Source organism: Diabrotica virgifera, chromosome 8 (assembly GCF_917563875.1).
Source record: "Diabrotica virgifera virgifera chromosome 8, PGI_DIABVI_V3a".
Taxonomy (NCBI): Eukaryota; Metazoa; Arthropoda; class Insecta; order Coleoptera; family Chrysomelidae; genus Diabrotica; species Diabrotica virgifera.
This window is the reverse complement of record NC_065450.1, coordinates 47,055,755-47,069,569: the sequence shown is the minus strand read 5'-3', so window position 1 is coordinate 47,069,569 and position 13,815 is coordinate 47,055,755. Positions and strand designations below refer to the sequence as shown.

Here is a 13,815-nt window from a genome sequence, read left to right as displayed (position 1 = left end):
AATTACTTTCGTAGGAAAGCAACTTTGATACCCTCTCAGTAATCCCTGTTCTACGTTTCGCTTGACCGACCGCAGTATGTTTCTCTACACAATCACAGTAATCAACTGTGAAAAATCTAGCTTTAGTAAATTCAAAGAGATTTTTCAGCGCTGCCTCTTGGACTATAGACAAATATACTAAATACAACTAGTCCCACAATTCTTTAGGGATTTGAACTTTCGTAGATCCGCATAATGCATATATTCTTTTTCAGATTATCATATACCTAGATGCAATGTTTTAAATTTACATTAAATAATGTTTTTAGTTTCCCAAAGTTGACCAGTCCACTATCAAACAATCTGGTATAGGTAAAGCTGTGATGTATTTATATAAACATCCCAAAGAAACTAAAGAAAATCGTGAGAGGGCTGGAAGACTGATTAGTGAATGGGCAAGACCTATCTTCAACTTATCTACAGACTTTAAAGGTAATATTTATTTTAACAATTTGGTATCATCATCATCATCGGTGACCGCTGACAGCCCATGGAGGGCCATGGTCGCCCGTTGGGGTGTCTAGGCTCTAAATTTTACATGATGTGGAGGCCAGCCACACGCATAACTCCTCAAAAGTTCTAAACGATATTTATCTAAAATATTACTTTCTTGTTTCTTTTTTTGAGGAGGTCTTTTCGGCGTTATGTGTGTTTTGCTTGTTTGACTATAGCTGCCCATGTTTTTCTTTTCTTTGCTTGTTTTTCCCATTCTCGTATTCCTAGGGGCCGGTTGTTCGAACGCTAATCAAAACTGATCATTATCAAATATTTAATTACAATTATATTTGATTAAGCGTACTTCTGACAGATGTCGCATTTTGAGGTTATGTTGACTGATTTATTTTATTATTTTGGTTTTAATTTAAAATAAAACAAAATTAAACTCTTTCTGATGTTAATTTCTTGTTTTTACTTACAAATAAATAATAATAATAAGCAATTTTTAATAATTTAAGAGCTGCGGCTATATTTTAATTACTGTTTTACCTACAATCAATAACTGATTAGTGTTTTAATGTATTTTTCATGTCGCGATTTGATTCCCATCAAGAAAATTGATTACAATAAATGATTGATTATAATCAACTTCTTGATTAGCGTTCGAACAACCGGCCCTTAGTCTTTCAAATCCTGATTAATACCATCGATCCATCTCTTTCTAGGCCTACCTCTCGGTCTCTTCCCATTTAATTCTTTTCTAAGTACTTTTTTTGTATTTCTCTTATCATCCATCCTTTCTACGTGTCCTAACCAACTCAGTCGTTTACTTCGTATTTCTTTTATGATAGTCGGTCTGTTAAACATTCTATTTATTTCGTGGTTCATTCTTATACGCCATTCTCCATTCTCCTGTATAGGTCCATATATTTTCCTTAAGATTTTTCTTTCCCATCTAAGAAGTTGTTCCTCTTGTTCACTAGTCAAGGTCCATGTTTCTGATGCATACATTACTACAGGTTTCATTACTGTTGTGTATATTTTTACTTTTGAATTAGTAGATACTGATTTTGACTTTATGATATTTTGTAGGCTGTAGAAGTATTGGTTCCCAAGTGAAATTCTTGCTGTTACCTCATCACTGTTTTTATTTACTTCTGTTATTGTTGATCCTAAATATTTGAAATGGTCTACTCTTTCCAATATTTGCCCACTCAGGGATATGTTGCTTTTTCCCGAGTTGTTATCATGTACTTTGTCTTTGAGACATTAACTTCTAGACCCATAGTCTGTGCCGCTTCTTTAAAATATGTATAAATTTTTTCTAGGTCTTTTAATGTCCATCTGATTATGTCTATATCATCTGCGTAGGCAACGACCTGATTGAACTTTGTAAATATTGTACCATCCCTATCTATAGGAGTTTTCCTGATTACTTGTTCCAACGCAAGGTTAAAAAGTGTTGTTGACAGTGCATCCCCTTGTGTTAGACTTTCATTAATGTTAAATTCATCGGACAGTTGATTTTGGATCCTTACTTTTGCTTTGGTGTTGGTTAGGTATAGTTTTACTAATCTGATTAGTTTTTTTGCCACATTTAACTCTTGCATTGCGCTATATAATTCCTTTCTAATTATTGAGTCATACGCTTGTTTGAAATCTACAAATAGATGATGTAGTTCGGTATTCCGCTGGTAGAATTTTTCCAGCGTTTGCCTTACTGTAAATATTTGGTCTATAGTTGACCTGCCTTTCCTGAATCCTCCTTGATAATCCCCTGTTGTTTGTTCCATTATATTATTTAGTCTTCCTTCCAATATTTTGCTAAATATTTTGTATTCAACGTTTAGTAGTGATATTCTCCGGTGATTATTGCAATCTAACTTATCTCCCTTCTTATGTATAGGGCATATCTGCAATTTTCCATTGTTCCGGCATTATTTCTGTGGTCCATATTTCTAGTAATAACTTTGATATTTCAACAGTCGAGACATATCATTAAAAACAAAATACCGTCTGTTGAAAAGCTACATATTCACAGTTCTGCTCTACGGAATGGAAGCGTAGACACTAACTGTTGCATCTATGAATCGGCTCGAAGCTTTCGAAATGTGGTGTTATAGGCGCATCTTACGTATATCCTGGGTTGACCGAATTACTAATGTGGAAGTCCTGCGTATAATGGAGAAAGAGTGTGAAATTCTCATAACCATCAAAACAAAAAAAATTAGAATATCTAGGACATGTAATGAGAAATCAAGAACGTTACGGCCTTCTCCAACTGATTCTCCAAGGGAAGATAAATGGTAAAAGAGGACCGGGAAGAAGACGCATTTCCTGGCTTCAAAATTTACGAAAGTGGTATAACACCACTACCACTGAACTGTTCCGCGCTGCGGTAAACAAAGTCAAGATAGCCATGATGATCGCCAACATCCGGAACGGATAGGCACTTTAAGAAGAAGAAGAACTTTAATATTTCACTCTGTATTCTATGTCCTCCGTATTTTAACATTTCTACAGTTATTGTATCACACCCTGGGGCCTTATTTTTCATTTTTTTTATTACGTCTTTTATTTCTGCTTCTGTTGGTGCATATTGGTCTACTTCAGCCTCTCCTACTAATCTTAGCTCTTCTATTTCGTAACGTTGACTTTGTTTATTTAACAGTTCTTTAAAATGTTCTCTCCACCGTTTTAGCACTCTTTTTCGTCTGCTATTGAGTCGCCATTTTTGTCTTTGCATAATTTTGTTCTTGGTTGGAAACCTTTTTTCTCAAGATTTATTTCCTTATAGAATAGTTTTATTTCATGTTTTTGTTTATGTTCTTCTAGCCTTTCAATCTTTTCTTTATTGTGTTTCCTCTTTTTAAATCTTAAATGTTTTTTTAATTGTCGTCTTCTTGTAGTATATTCCTCTTTGGTTTCTTCCGTACTGTTCAGCATTTTAAGCCTAGCTTGGTTTTTTAGTTCCATTAGTCTCTGGCAATCTTTGTCATACCATCTTTTTTGGCTAGGTTCTTTGCTTTCCCCCACTACTTCTTTTGCAGCTGTTATCACTGCTTCTTTTAAAACCCTCCATTTATCTTCGATATTTCTGACCTGATTTTCATTTAACTGATTACATTGTTCAATTATGTTCTCTATTTTCGTTTCATATCTTGCTCTCTTTTCCTCATTAGAGGCCAATATATCTGAAGCGTATTTGTTCTTTTTTTCACCTTTTTTTGTTTCCTTGACGGTAATTTTTTGTTTATATTTAAGGTGGTGATCGGAGCTGCTGTTTGCCCCTCTATGACTTCTCACATCTGAAATGTCTGAAGCATGTCTTGCTTCTATTAAGACGTGGTCGATATGGTTTCTTGTTTTCATATCGGGGGAAACCCATGTTTCTTTGTGGATATTTGGTATACCTAACCGAATTAATATTATCCCGGGCTGTTATTTTACGTAGTTTGTTCCCTCTCTATATTTTTGATTCATGGCATTTTTCCCCGTGGCGTACTTTTGGTGGATTAATTTTTTGGACTTGTTTTTATCTTTTAATACTATTAATATACAGACTGTTCAGTTATAAATTAGATATACACCCTACAGTGCCGGCAAAAAAAATCTTTACATTGCCAAATAAATCAGCAAATTTGAAGACAATTTGCATGCGTTCTGTCTGCGCTTGGAGGGGAAGGTAGGGGAGGGGGGATAGCGTACTTGTGACGGCAGTTATCTGTAGTTTACGGACCGCTTGGCTTATTTAGGGTATTCTGTGCGTTTGCACTGTAAACAGTGGGCTTTGTGCGGGAAGTCAGTGTTAAAGTTCTTCTCATTTACCGCGTAAAGTTTGAGATCGTCAAATTCTAAATTGAACTGACAAATATGGGTCGAAAGAAACTCACAACAGAGGAGAAGGTTCGTGATTTAACGTTATTGGAGAAAGGAGACTCTGTAATTACCGTAGCACGTGATGTTGGTGCTTCAAGAGGGGCCATTTATCAACCGAAACGTTCGGCTGCAACACCGTAAATAAAGAATTAAATACAAATTTAGGAAATATTGACCACCACAGAATTATGGAGTCCGATGACATAAACGTTCTTTGGAAAACTATTAAAGAACAAATGAACAATGCAATAGAAAAACATCTAAAAGTATCATCCAGAAATAACAAACAGGAATGGATGACAGATGAGATTTTACAATTAATGGACAAACGAAGAGAATCTAAAGGAAAAGATGACCAGGATGGAGAATACAAAAGACTAAATAGAATAATTCGAAGAAAAATAACCACAGCAAAAGAGAAGTGGCTGGAAACAAAATGCATCGAAATAGAAGAACTGCAACAAAGGCACGATTTTTTTAATTTACATAAAAAGGTAAAAGAGTTTACATCAACTACCAAGCGAACAACTTTTCACACCATGCTGAACACGGATGGCAAACTGCTAGAATCAACCAACGGGAGATAAACTGAAAGAGTGGGAAAACTAGATTAAAATTCTTTTTCATGACATACGAGAAGAACCAATATTGGAAAATAACAACGAAGGGCCAGCAATTCTGAAATCTGAAATTATAAATGCAATTAACCCACTCAAAACAAATAAAAGCCTAGGTCCAGATGGAATATACCGAGAAACGTTGAAACTAATCAGCGAAGAAAATATCGAAATATTTGTCCTTTCATTCAATCGCATTTATAATACAGGTAAAATACCCTAAGACTGGCTAGAGTCAATATTCATCCCACTACCAAAAAAGCCAAACCCACAACACTGCAATGAGTTCCGTCTGATAAGCCTTATGATTCATGCAGTAAAAGTCCTGTTAAAAGTCGTACATAATCGTATCTATAGAAAGTGCGAAACAATCATCGGAGACGATTAGTTTGGATTCAGAGCCGGCATGGAAACGAGAGAAGCCCTCTTCAATTTACTAATTCTCGCGCAAAAATGCTACGACCAACAGAAAGATATATTTATATGCTTTATAGACTTCGAAAAAGCATTTGATAGAGTAAGACACGACCTACTATTAGAACGTTTGCAAGAAGTCGGTTTAGATGGAAAAGACATCAATTTACTAAAGAACTTGTACTGGAATCAAAACGCCAAAGATAGCATCGAGGGTTCCACATCCGCAGAAGTAGAAATTAGGAGAGGAGTTAGACAGGGATGTGTTCTGTCGCGTCTGCTGTTTAATCTTTACTCCGAGTTTCTATTTAAAGAGGCACTGGAGGACTCCAAGAATGGAGTCAAGGTGAATGGCGTAAATATCAACAGCATCAGATACGCCGATGATACGGTGTTGATTGCAGATTCCGACTTGGGTCTACAACGACTCATCGACAAGACCAACTCGACCTGTGAGCAGTTTGGTATGAAAATAAATATTAATAAAACCAAAGTGATGTCAATCCGAGAAAACCAAAACGTACAACTGGTTCCTAAAAAAACTGATACGACTCTTAAAGCGTATTTCTTATTCTGTTCAACCTCAAAAAATGGCTCCACATGCTAGCAAAGAACTAAAAGCAAGAATTGTAACGAAATTAGAAGATGGTTGGTCACTATCTGCCGTAAAGAACCATTTTAACGTAAGCAGAACAACAGTTTTTAATAATAATAAAATATGGAGAGAACAAGAAACTCTCGAAAGAAAGCAAGGTTCTGGAAGACCAAAAATATCTACAGTTCATGAAGATAATACGCTTTTGGAGAGATTAAAAGAGAATCCTTTTGAAGATGCGAAAACTGCAAGAATTTAAAATAATATCAATATTTAGACCTTAATAATTATGACAATGTTTATGAATTAACATATGTAATCAGTTGTTTGTTTGTTTTTTATTATTTGTCTGTTATAATAAATATAATACAGTGGTGAGCGTGCTAATAACCGGCAAAACAGCGCAAAAGATGGAAACCGTATTAAGTTGCCAGATAAAAAGAAATGAAAGTAGTCGAGCTGGTAAATTTAGCGATATTAACCTAAAAATTTACATTATATTGATTGTTTACCACCTTTACACGTACCAGAGGAGTATGTCAACTAAAACTGTCACTGTGACAGTGGCAGTTGCCAAACTTGTCCGATATGTCTAAAGGTGGGAAACAATCAATATAATGTAAATTTTTAGGTTAATATCGCTAAATTTCCCAGCTCGACTAGATTCATTTCTTTTTATCTCACAACTTAATACGTTTTCCATCTTTTGCGCTATTTTGCCGGTTATTAGCGCGCTCATCACTGTATAATGTCAAACCAATCAAATACACTGCTCAAAATAATCAAATCTTACTAAGAATCGTATCAGTTTTTTTTGGAACCAGCTGTACCTCAACCTTGCACAATAAATGGGCACATTGTAGAACAAGTCAATAGATTTAAGTACTTGGGATGTTGGATCGATAGCAGCCTAAATCCTAATCTAGAAATAAGATCGAGAATAGAACAGGCCAGAAAATCTTTCGAAAAAATAAAAAAACTGCTTTGTGATTCTCGAATAAATCTCGAAATTCGACTACGTTTATCCAAATGCTTACGTCTGGTCGACTCTTCTCTATGCAGTTGAGACATGGACCCTTAAAACATCAACCATAAATAAGTTGGAGGCCTTTGAAATGTGAATCTACCGGAGAATTCTCAAAATTTCGTGGACATCGCATACCTCAAACGAAGAAGTGCTGCATAGAATAGGCAAGGCAAGAGAACTTTTCAAGGCAGTGAAAGTTAGAAAAACATCATACCTGGGCCACATACTGAGAAATAATAAGTACCAATATGCTCAACTTATACTGAAAGGAAAGATCGAGGGAAGGAGAGGACTAGGAAGGAAAAGACTATCGTGGCTCAGAAATATCCGACAATAAACAGGGCTAAATTTTGAACAGCTAATAAGAACAGCTGAAGACAGAGAAGAGTTTGCAATTGTAGTAGCCAACCTCCATTGAGGAGACGGCACTTTAAGAAGAAGAAAATTCTCACGAGAACATGTTGATTGGGATATTAACGACTGGACCAATATTCTGTGTACTGATGAGTAAAGATTTGTACTGTGTGGATCCGACAAACGTATTCCAGTTTACAGACGTCCCGGTGATCGATTTGCTCAGTGTAACATAGCTGTTTTGCAGCTCACACAGAATTAACAGTGTTTTGTAGGGGTCCCTAACAGCTGATTGGTATATAAGAGAGGTTCTTGAAGGAAATGTGCCTTTTGTTCCAATTATTGGAGATAATTTCGTTTTTATGCAAAACAACGCTTGCGCGCACGTTGCTAGTGTAACAATGAAACATCTTCAAGAGGTTGGTATTCAAGTTCTTGGTTGGCCAGCAGCCAGTCCAGACCTAAACCCAATTGAGCATGTTTGGGAGTTTAGGACTACCTAGAAACACGCATAAGAGCCCGTTTGTCGCTCCATATAACCTTGATGAACGGGGAAATACATTAAGGAAAAAATGGGAAAATTTAGATTTGGAATACATTTTTGAGGGTCGTCATTAAATTCGTAAGCTACAAAAATGTTTATAAAGTTTTTACGTTAGATGCATAATTTTTAAGGTATTAGCACAAAAAACCGTCCGAAAAGGGGACATTTTTCAATGAAAATGACAAATTTTCAACCACGAATAACTCAAAAAGCATATGGGTTTCCAAAAAAAATTATAGAACAGTTTTTGCTTAGAATTAGGTTCTAGCCACTTCCGTGGTTATTTGACTAAAAATTTTCAACCCCCGAGAAGGGACTGGAACCACCCCCAAGATAAAAGCGCACATCGGCATAGGGTAGACTTTGAATTAGGAGAAAAGTAGAGGCTATTCCCAAAATTCATTAAAATCGCTTATGTTATTAAATTCGTTCTTTGTTATTAAATGTTGTTCGAGTATGCACAACCTTTATGCGCATCTCTTCGTTGTTTTAAACCAAAACAAAATACATCTTTTGAATCAGTTTCCTAAAAGTTCACTCTTTATTGAGTGGGTTAGAAGTAAAAGGGTTTAAGTGCACTTTTTTAAAATTTCACTCCCAAATACAGATTCGCATACTTAAATGGTATTAGAACTTGGTGGTGAAACGATTTAAGCATATTTCGCCCTACAGTCGCCATCTATCGCCATTACATTTAGTTCACGGAAAACAATTGCAGTTTGCTTTGGTAGTAAATAGGTTTAACCGTGCGCTTGAACCGTTTTACCACAAAACTATTTTTAGTATTCTGTAAAAACAAATAGTAATAAACCGGTTTAAGTGCGCTTGAACCATTTTACCACAAAACTATTTTTAGTATTCTGTAATGTGTAAATACATGTTAATACAGGATTAATTTCAAGTAAATAAATATTAGATTTGTGACCAATTTTGAAGACTAATCAAGTATTATGCAACGTGCCAGTTGTAGTTACACTGTGGATAACAGCTGGGACAAAAATGATTAGTCATATGTAGTTAATATCTGCACTTTAACCGTTTTACCAGTAACATTTATCAACACTATGTACCGATTCAAGTACATTTTTATAATAATTGAAAAAAAGGAAGGATATAACATTTATCAACACTATGTACCGATTCAAGTACATTTTTATAATAATTGAAAAAAAGGAAGGATATAGTAAGAGTAATAATATATACCGTTTTATCATTTTATAGTACATTGTACACTAGATATATTTTAGTTTAATGACTCCTAGAATTTATAAAACTCAAATAACTTTGAAGCTGATAATCTCAGAACTATCAAAACTGCACTTAAACCCCTTTTACGTCTGGCCCCCTCAATTAATATCGAAGGACAGTAATCTCGCTGGGAAATCGTCGTGGTTCTAAAAAATTTGCCGATGTCCAATTAGCGAAAAGGAAATAATCACCCCCTTTCCCAAACGGTGGGGAGAGATTTAAATAAAAACCTCCCCACTAATCAAAACTTCTAGATGTTTATATCCATATTTACGTCCATATATTTATCCGATATTTTTGTGACGAGTGTATTTATTTGTTACTTTTTGATGTCGATAATACGGATAATAATATCGGTACTTATTTAATATCTTATTTATATTTCAGCTTTGAGCAGAGAGGAAAGGTTCCAAAGAGACCATGAACAATTTGGAAGCAAGCGAAGAAAAAGCGATGAAGAAACAGCACAAGAAAGAAAAGAACTCAATAAAGCATTAAATGCAGAGGGAAAGTTAGTACTATTTATTTCAAATATACTCAGTGACTTTAGAAGTGTGACAGCCAGAAGGAATAATTTCTTGAACTTAATTTTTTGTCGAACAAAAATAAGTCGTACAGGGCCAAATCTGGAAAATACATTGAGGCAGCAGTTCTTAGCCAATAACCAATTCGATCAATTTAGCCAAGGCGACCATCGAGTTATGAGCCGGAGCGTTGTCATGGTGGAAGAGTACTTTTTCTTCCCCATTCCGGGCTGTTTTCTGTTTTAAATTCGGCATCGAATCGGCCCAATAATGCGGCATAGTAAAGCCCTGTGACCGTTGTGTCCTTTTCCAGAAAGTGGATACAGGGTGTCATGAGGAACTGTTCATACTCCTACCTCGTATAGAGGCCCCTATGGGGAATAACAAATGACCATTAAAAAGTGTCTGCTCCCATTGTTTAATAATATACAGGGCGAGTTTCGCATTTTGACAGAAATTTATATTCGTCATAATTTTTGAACGGTCAGGTCGATGTGTCTCTTATTTTGGTCAATCGTTACACTATTACATACCACCTAATCAACTGATTTATTCAGACTGGAAAAAATCAGGTACGGCTTTAAAAAATAGTTCGTTTGGGTCCTAGAAAAAATTTCATCCTGTATACGCTTTTTGATAACTCTAATATGAATTTTACAAATTAGACAAATAGGCAATTAAAGTGGCATATTTATTTTTTTCCCCACACGATTACTTAATTTTTTATTAAAAAATCAAATTTGTCAAAATCGGAATTTTAACCTAAAAATGAAAAAAAAATCACGGTGTAACTCTTAGACAAGGAAAGAGAGAGGACGGATAACACTCATTTAAATACACGTTCAAAAAGTGAAGCCAGTTTTGAGTTCGTTTGCCACCAGAAACATGGAGGTCACATCAAATATAACAATGGGTTGCCAGTGGTGGGTGTTCATTGAGGGTTAAAATGTCATAAAACATAAAGTAAATCCTCATCTAAAATTCGTAATAAAAACATATGTACGTATTGAAACATATGTACGTAATATGAGCAACTTAATAAAACATTTACCGTACACAAATTTTTCATTTTAAATATATTCCACTTTTTCATTTTAAATACTCAATCCATAACAATACCCCAAAGATACGTCGCTGATCAAAATCTCTGGTGGCAGTTTGGCTTTGCTTTTGGTCATAGGATTACTCGTCCTCTCTCTTTCCTTGTCTAAGGTTTAACTCGCTACAACTCTGTTTCATTTTAATATTTTTTTCTGAAATTTTTACAGCGCATGTCTCTTACCATTGTGAAGACTATGAAAATTGTTGTAGACTTTCAGTCTTCTTCTCGTAAAAGTTATGAATTTTAAAAATAAAAGATGCAGATTCGTGATTTGCAAAGTTAAATCACAAAAATTAAGTGAAAAAATTTAAAATTTATCTATTTTATCACGTCTATATTAAACTATAGAGTCCAAAGAGAAGTGTTATGGGGAGTTTTAGATCTAGACGTGTTATAGAAAAAAAAAATGGTGAATAAAACCATAAAAATAAAAAATTAAACGTTTTTCTTAGTTTCACCATTTTTGTTCTATAACACGTCTAGATCTAAAACTCCCCATAACACTTCTCTTTGGACTCTATAGTTTAACATGGACGTGATCAAATAGATAAATTTTAAATTTTTTCACTTAATATTTGCGATTTAACTTTGCAATTCACGAATCTGCACCTTTTATTTTTAAAAATTCATAACTTTTACGAGAAGAAGACTGAAAGTCTACAACAATTTTCATAGTCTTCACAATGGTAAGAGATATGTGCTGTAAAAATTTCAGAAAAAAAATATTAAGAGGATCGGTACGCTTTTTCGGCTGCAATGCTATTTAAATGGGGATTCATTTTTTTCGAATCCTGAGAAAACTAATACGTATTTTAAAAAAATTTAAACGCAGAATGAAAGATTACGTTATTAGCGAGGGCCGAAAGTCCCTGAGAACTTCTATATTGTTTATTTTAATAAGTTACAGGGGTGAAAAACTAAGAGAAAATTTAGTGTTATTTTTAATTTCAAATATCTCATTCAAAATAAACTTTTTATTTATTCTAAGGGACTTTCGGCCCTCGGTAATAATTTAGTCTTTCATTCTGCGTTTAGATTTTTGAAAAATATTTATTGTTTTTTTTCAGGATTCCAAAAAAAATGAACACAATGTCGGTGGTAATATTTTCCAAATCTATCTTTGTCAGACACAGACAATCAGTGACAATTTTAAATAATTTTTTGACATGAATCAGGAATATTTTTAGTTGTTGATTAAATAATATTGATAAATAATTGATTTAAGAGGTGAACTTTATAAAAAGTTATATATTGTGTATTATTTATGGAAGATAGAAGCAGAGAATAGATTAAGGTATATTCTGTGATCCAAGTATTTTGTTTTTAAAGATGTTCAAAATTGTAAGCGTTCCATAGTAACATCTTTAATCTTTTAATCTTTATTAAAAAATCACTTGTAACACTTTTGCTCTTCTCTCGATTGAGTATTAGTTTTTGTTGTAGGTACATATTATTACAATCACTGAATACATAGCTAGTGAAAAAATTATCACATTTATTAACTGAATTAATAATTTGCAATTATACAAAAAATAACAGTTATCCAAGAACATTCAAAAGCCATCTCTTTAAGCTAGTTATGACATTGTCAAGTAGAATGACATTCTAGTAATATGTACATATTCATACCAGTGTGAATTTTACTACACGTAATTTGCCATGTAAAGACAGAAAAGTTAGGGATAGCCGTAAAATATTTGCGAATTATGTACTCATAGCCTTAAAATGGAACAGAGTTGTAGCGAGTTAAACCGTGATTTCATTTTTAGGTTAAAATTCCGATTTTGATAAATTTGATTTTTTCATATTAGAGTTTTCAAAAAGCGTATACAGGGTGAAATTTTTTCTAAGAACAAAACAAACTAATGTTTTAAAGCCGGCCCTGATTTTTTTCTAGTTTGAATAAATCAGTTGATTAGGTGGTAATAGTGTAACGATTGACCAAAATAAGAGACACATCGATCTAACGTATGACGGTTCAAAAATTATGACGAATAAAAATTTCTGTCAAAATGCGAAACTCGCCCTGTATATTATTAAACAATGGGAGCAGACACTTTTTAATGGTCATATGTTATTCCCCATAGGAGCCCCTATACGAGGTAGGAGTATGTACAGTTCCTCATGACTCACGCTGTATAGATCACACCTTGTGAATCCCAGAAAATGGTGGCCATCACCTTTCCGATCGACAGGACAGTCCTCGCCCTCTCCGGAGCACGTTCGCGGCGTGACGTCGACTGTTCTCTGGTGTGTGGTGGGTGGCAGTGAAACCATGTTTCCTTAATGGTTATGAAACAACGTAGGAACTCATTCGGATTACGCTTAACACGTTCGGTGCCCATCTTGAACAAACGCCACTTGGCTGGTACCACGTACTTAAATCGTTCTTTTAGTAACATAGTACTACTGACGCTACTTATGCGTCATCGGTACCTTTATTGATATTTATTTATTTAGCGTATGGCTATATCACAGTTTTTGTATAAAAATAAAGATCAAAATATATGAAAAAAAAAAAATAATTAATTTTTATAAACGAAAATTTAGTTGATAAATTCCCTCACCAAATGCTTAACCGTTTGTCTGTCAGTACCGCAATCGCAATTTGGAGAAGGTATTTTTCCCCATCTAAGAAGTGAGTCAGAGCACCTACCACAGTTGGTTCTAATTCTATTTAGTGTCGCCCAGATCCGTCTTCTTCTTCTACGGAACTACAGCCCAAATTGAGCCTTGGCCTCCTTTATTTTTTGCCTCCACCCTTGCCTGTCTGTGGCTGCTCTTCTCCATACACGGACTCCTAAAAGGGCTTGTGCGTCGCTGTTTACTGTGTCTTCCCAGCGCTTGCGTGGCTTCCCAACCGGTCTCTTTCCTTGCATTCTAGCATTCAGTGCTCGTTTTGGTAGCCTATCCTCTCCCATTCTTATCACATGTCCGGCCCATTGCAATCTTTGTAATCTAATGAAGTTTGACAGGGGCGTTTCCTTATAAAGTTGATAAAGCTCGTTGTTGTATCGACTTCTGAAGATTCCGT

The 13,815-nt window shown here is 34.8% G+C and overlaps 1 protein-coding gene across 2 annotated transcripts in view; it reads left to right on the top strand.

Annotated features, from left to right (window-relative positions):
* LOC114342299 (protein IWS1 homolog) overlaps positions 1–13,815 on the top strand; it is a 65,007-nt gene that overhangs the window by 26,915 nt on the left and 24,277 nt on the right. For both annotated transcript variants that reach the window (XM_050658705.1, XM_050658704.1), the window contains 2 exons: positions 309–471; positions 9,543–9,666. In XM_050658705.1, coding sequence (XP_050514662.1) covers positions 309–471; positions 9,543–9,666 — 287 coding nt within the window. The remainder of the gene's footprint in view (positions 1–308; positions 472–9,542; positions 9,667–13,815) is intronic.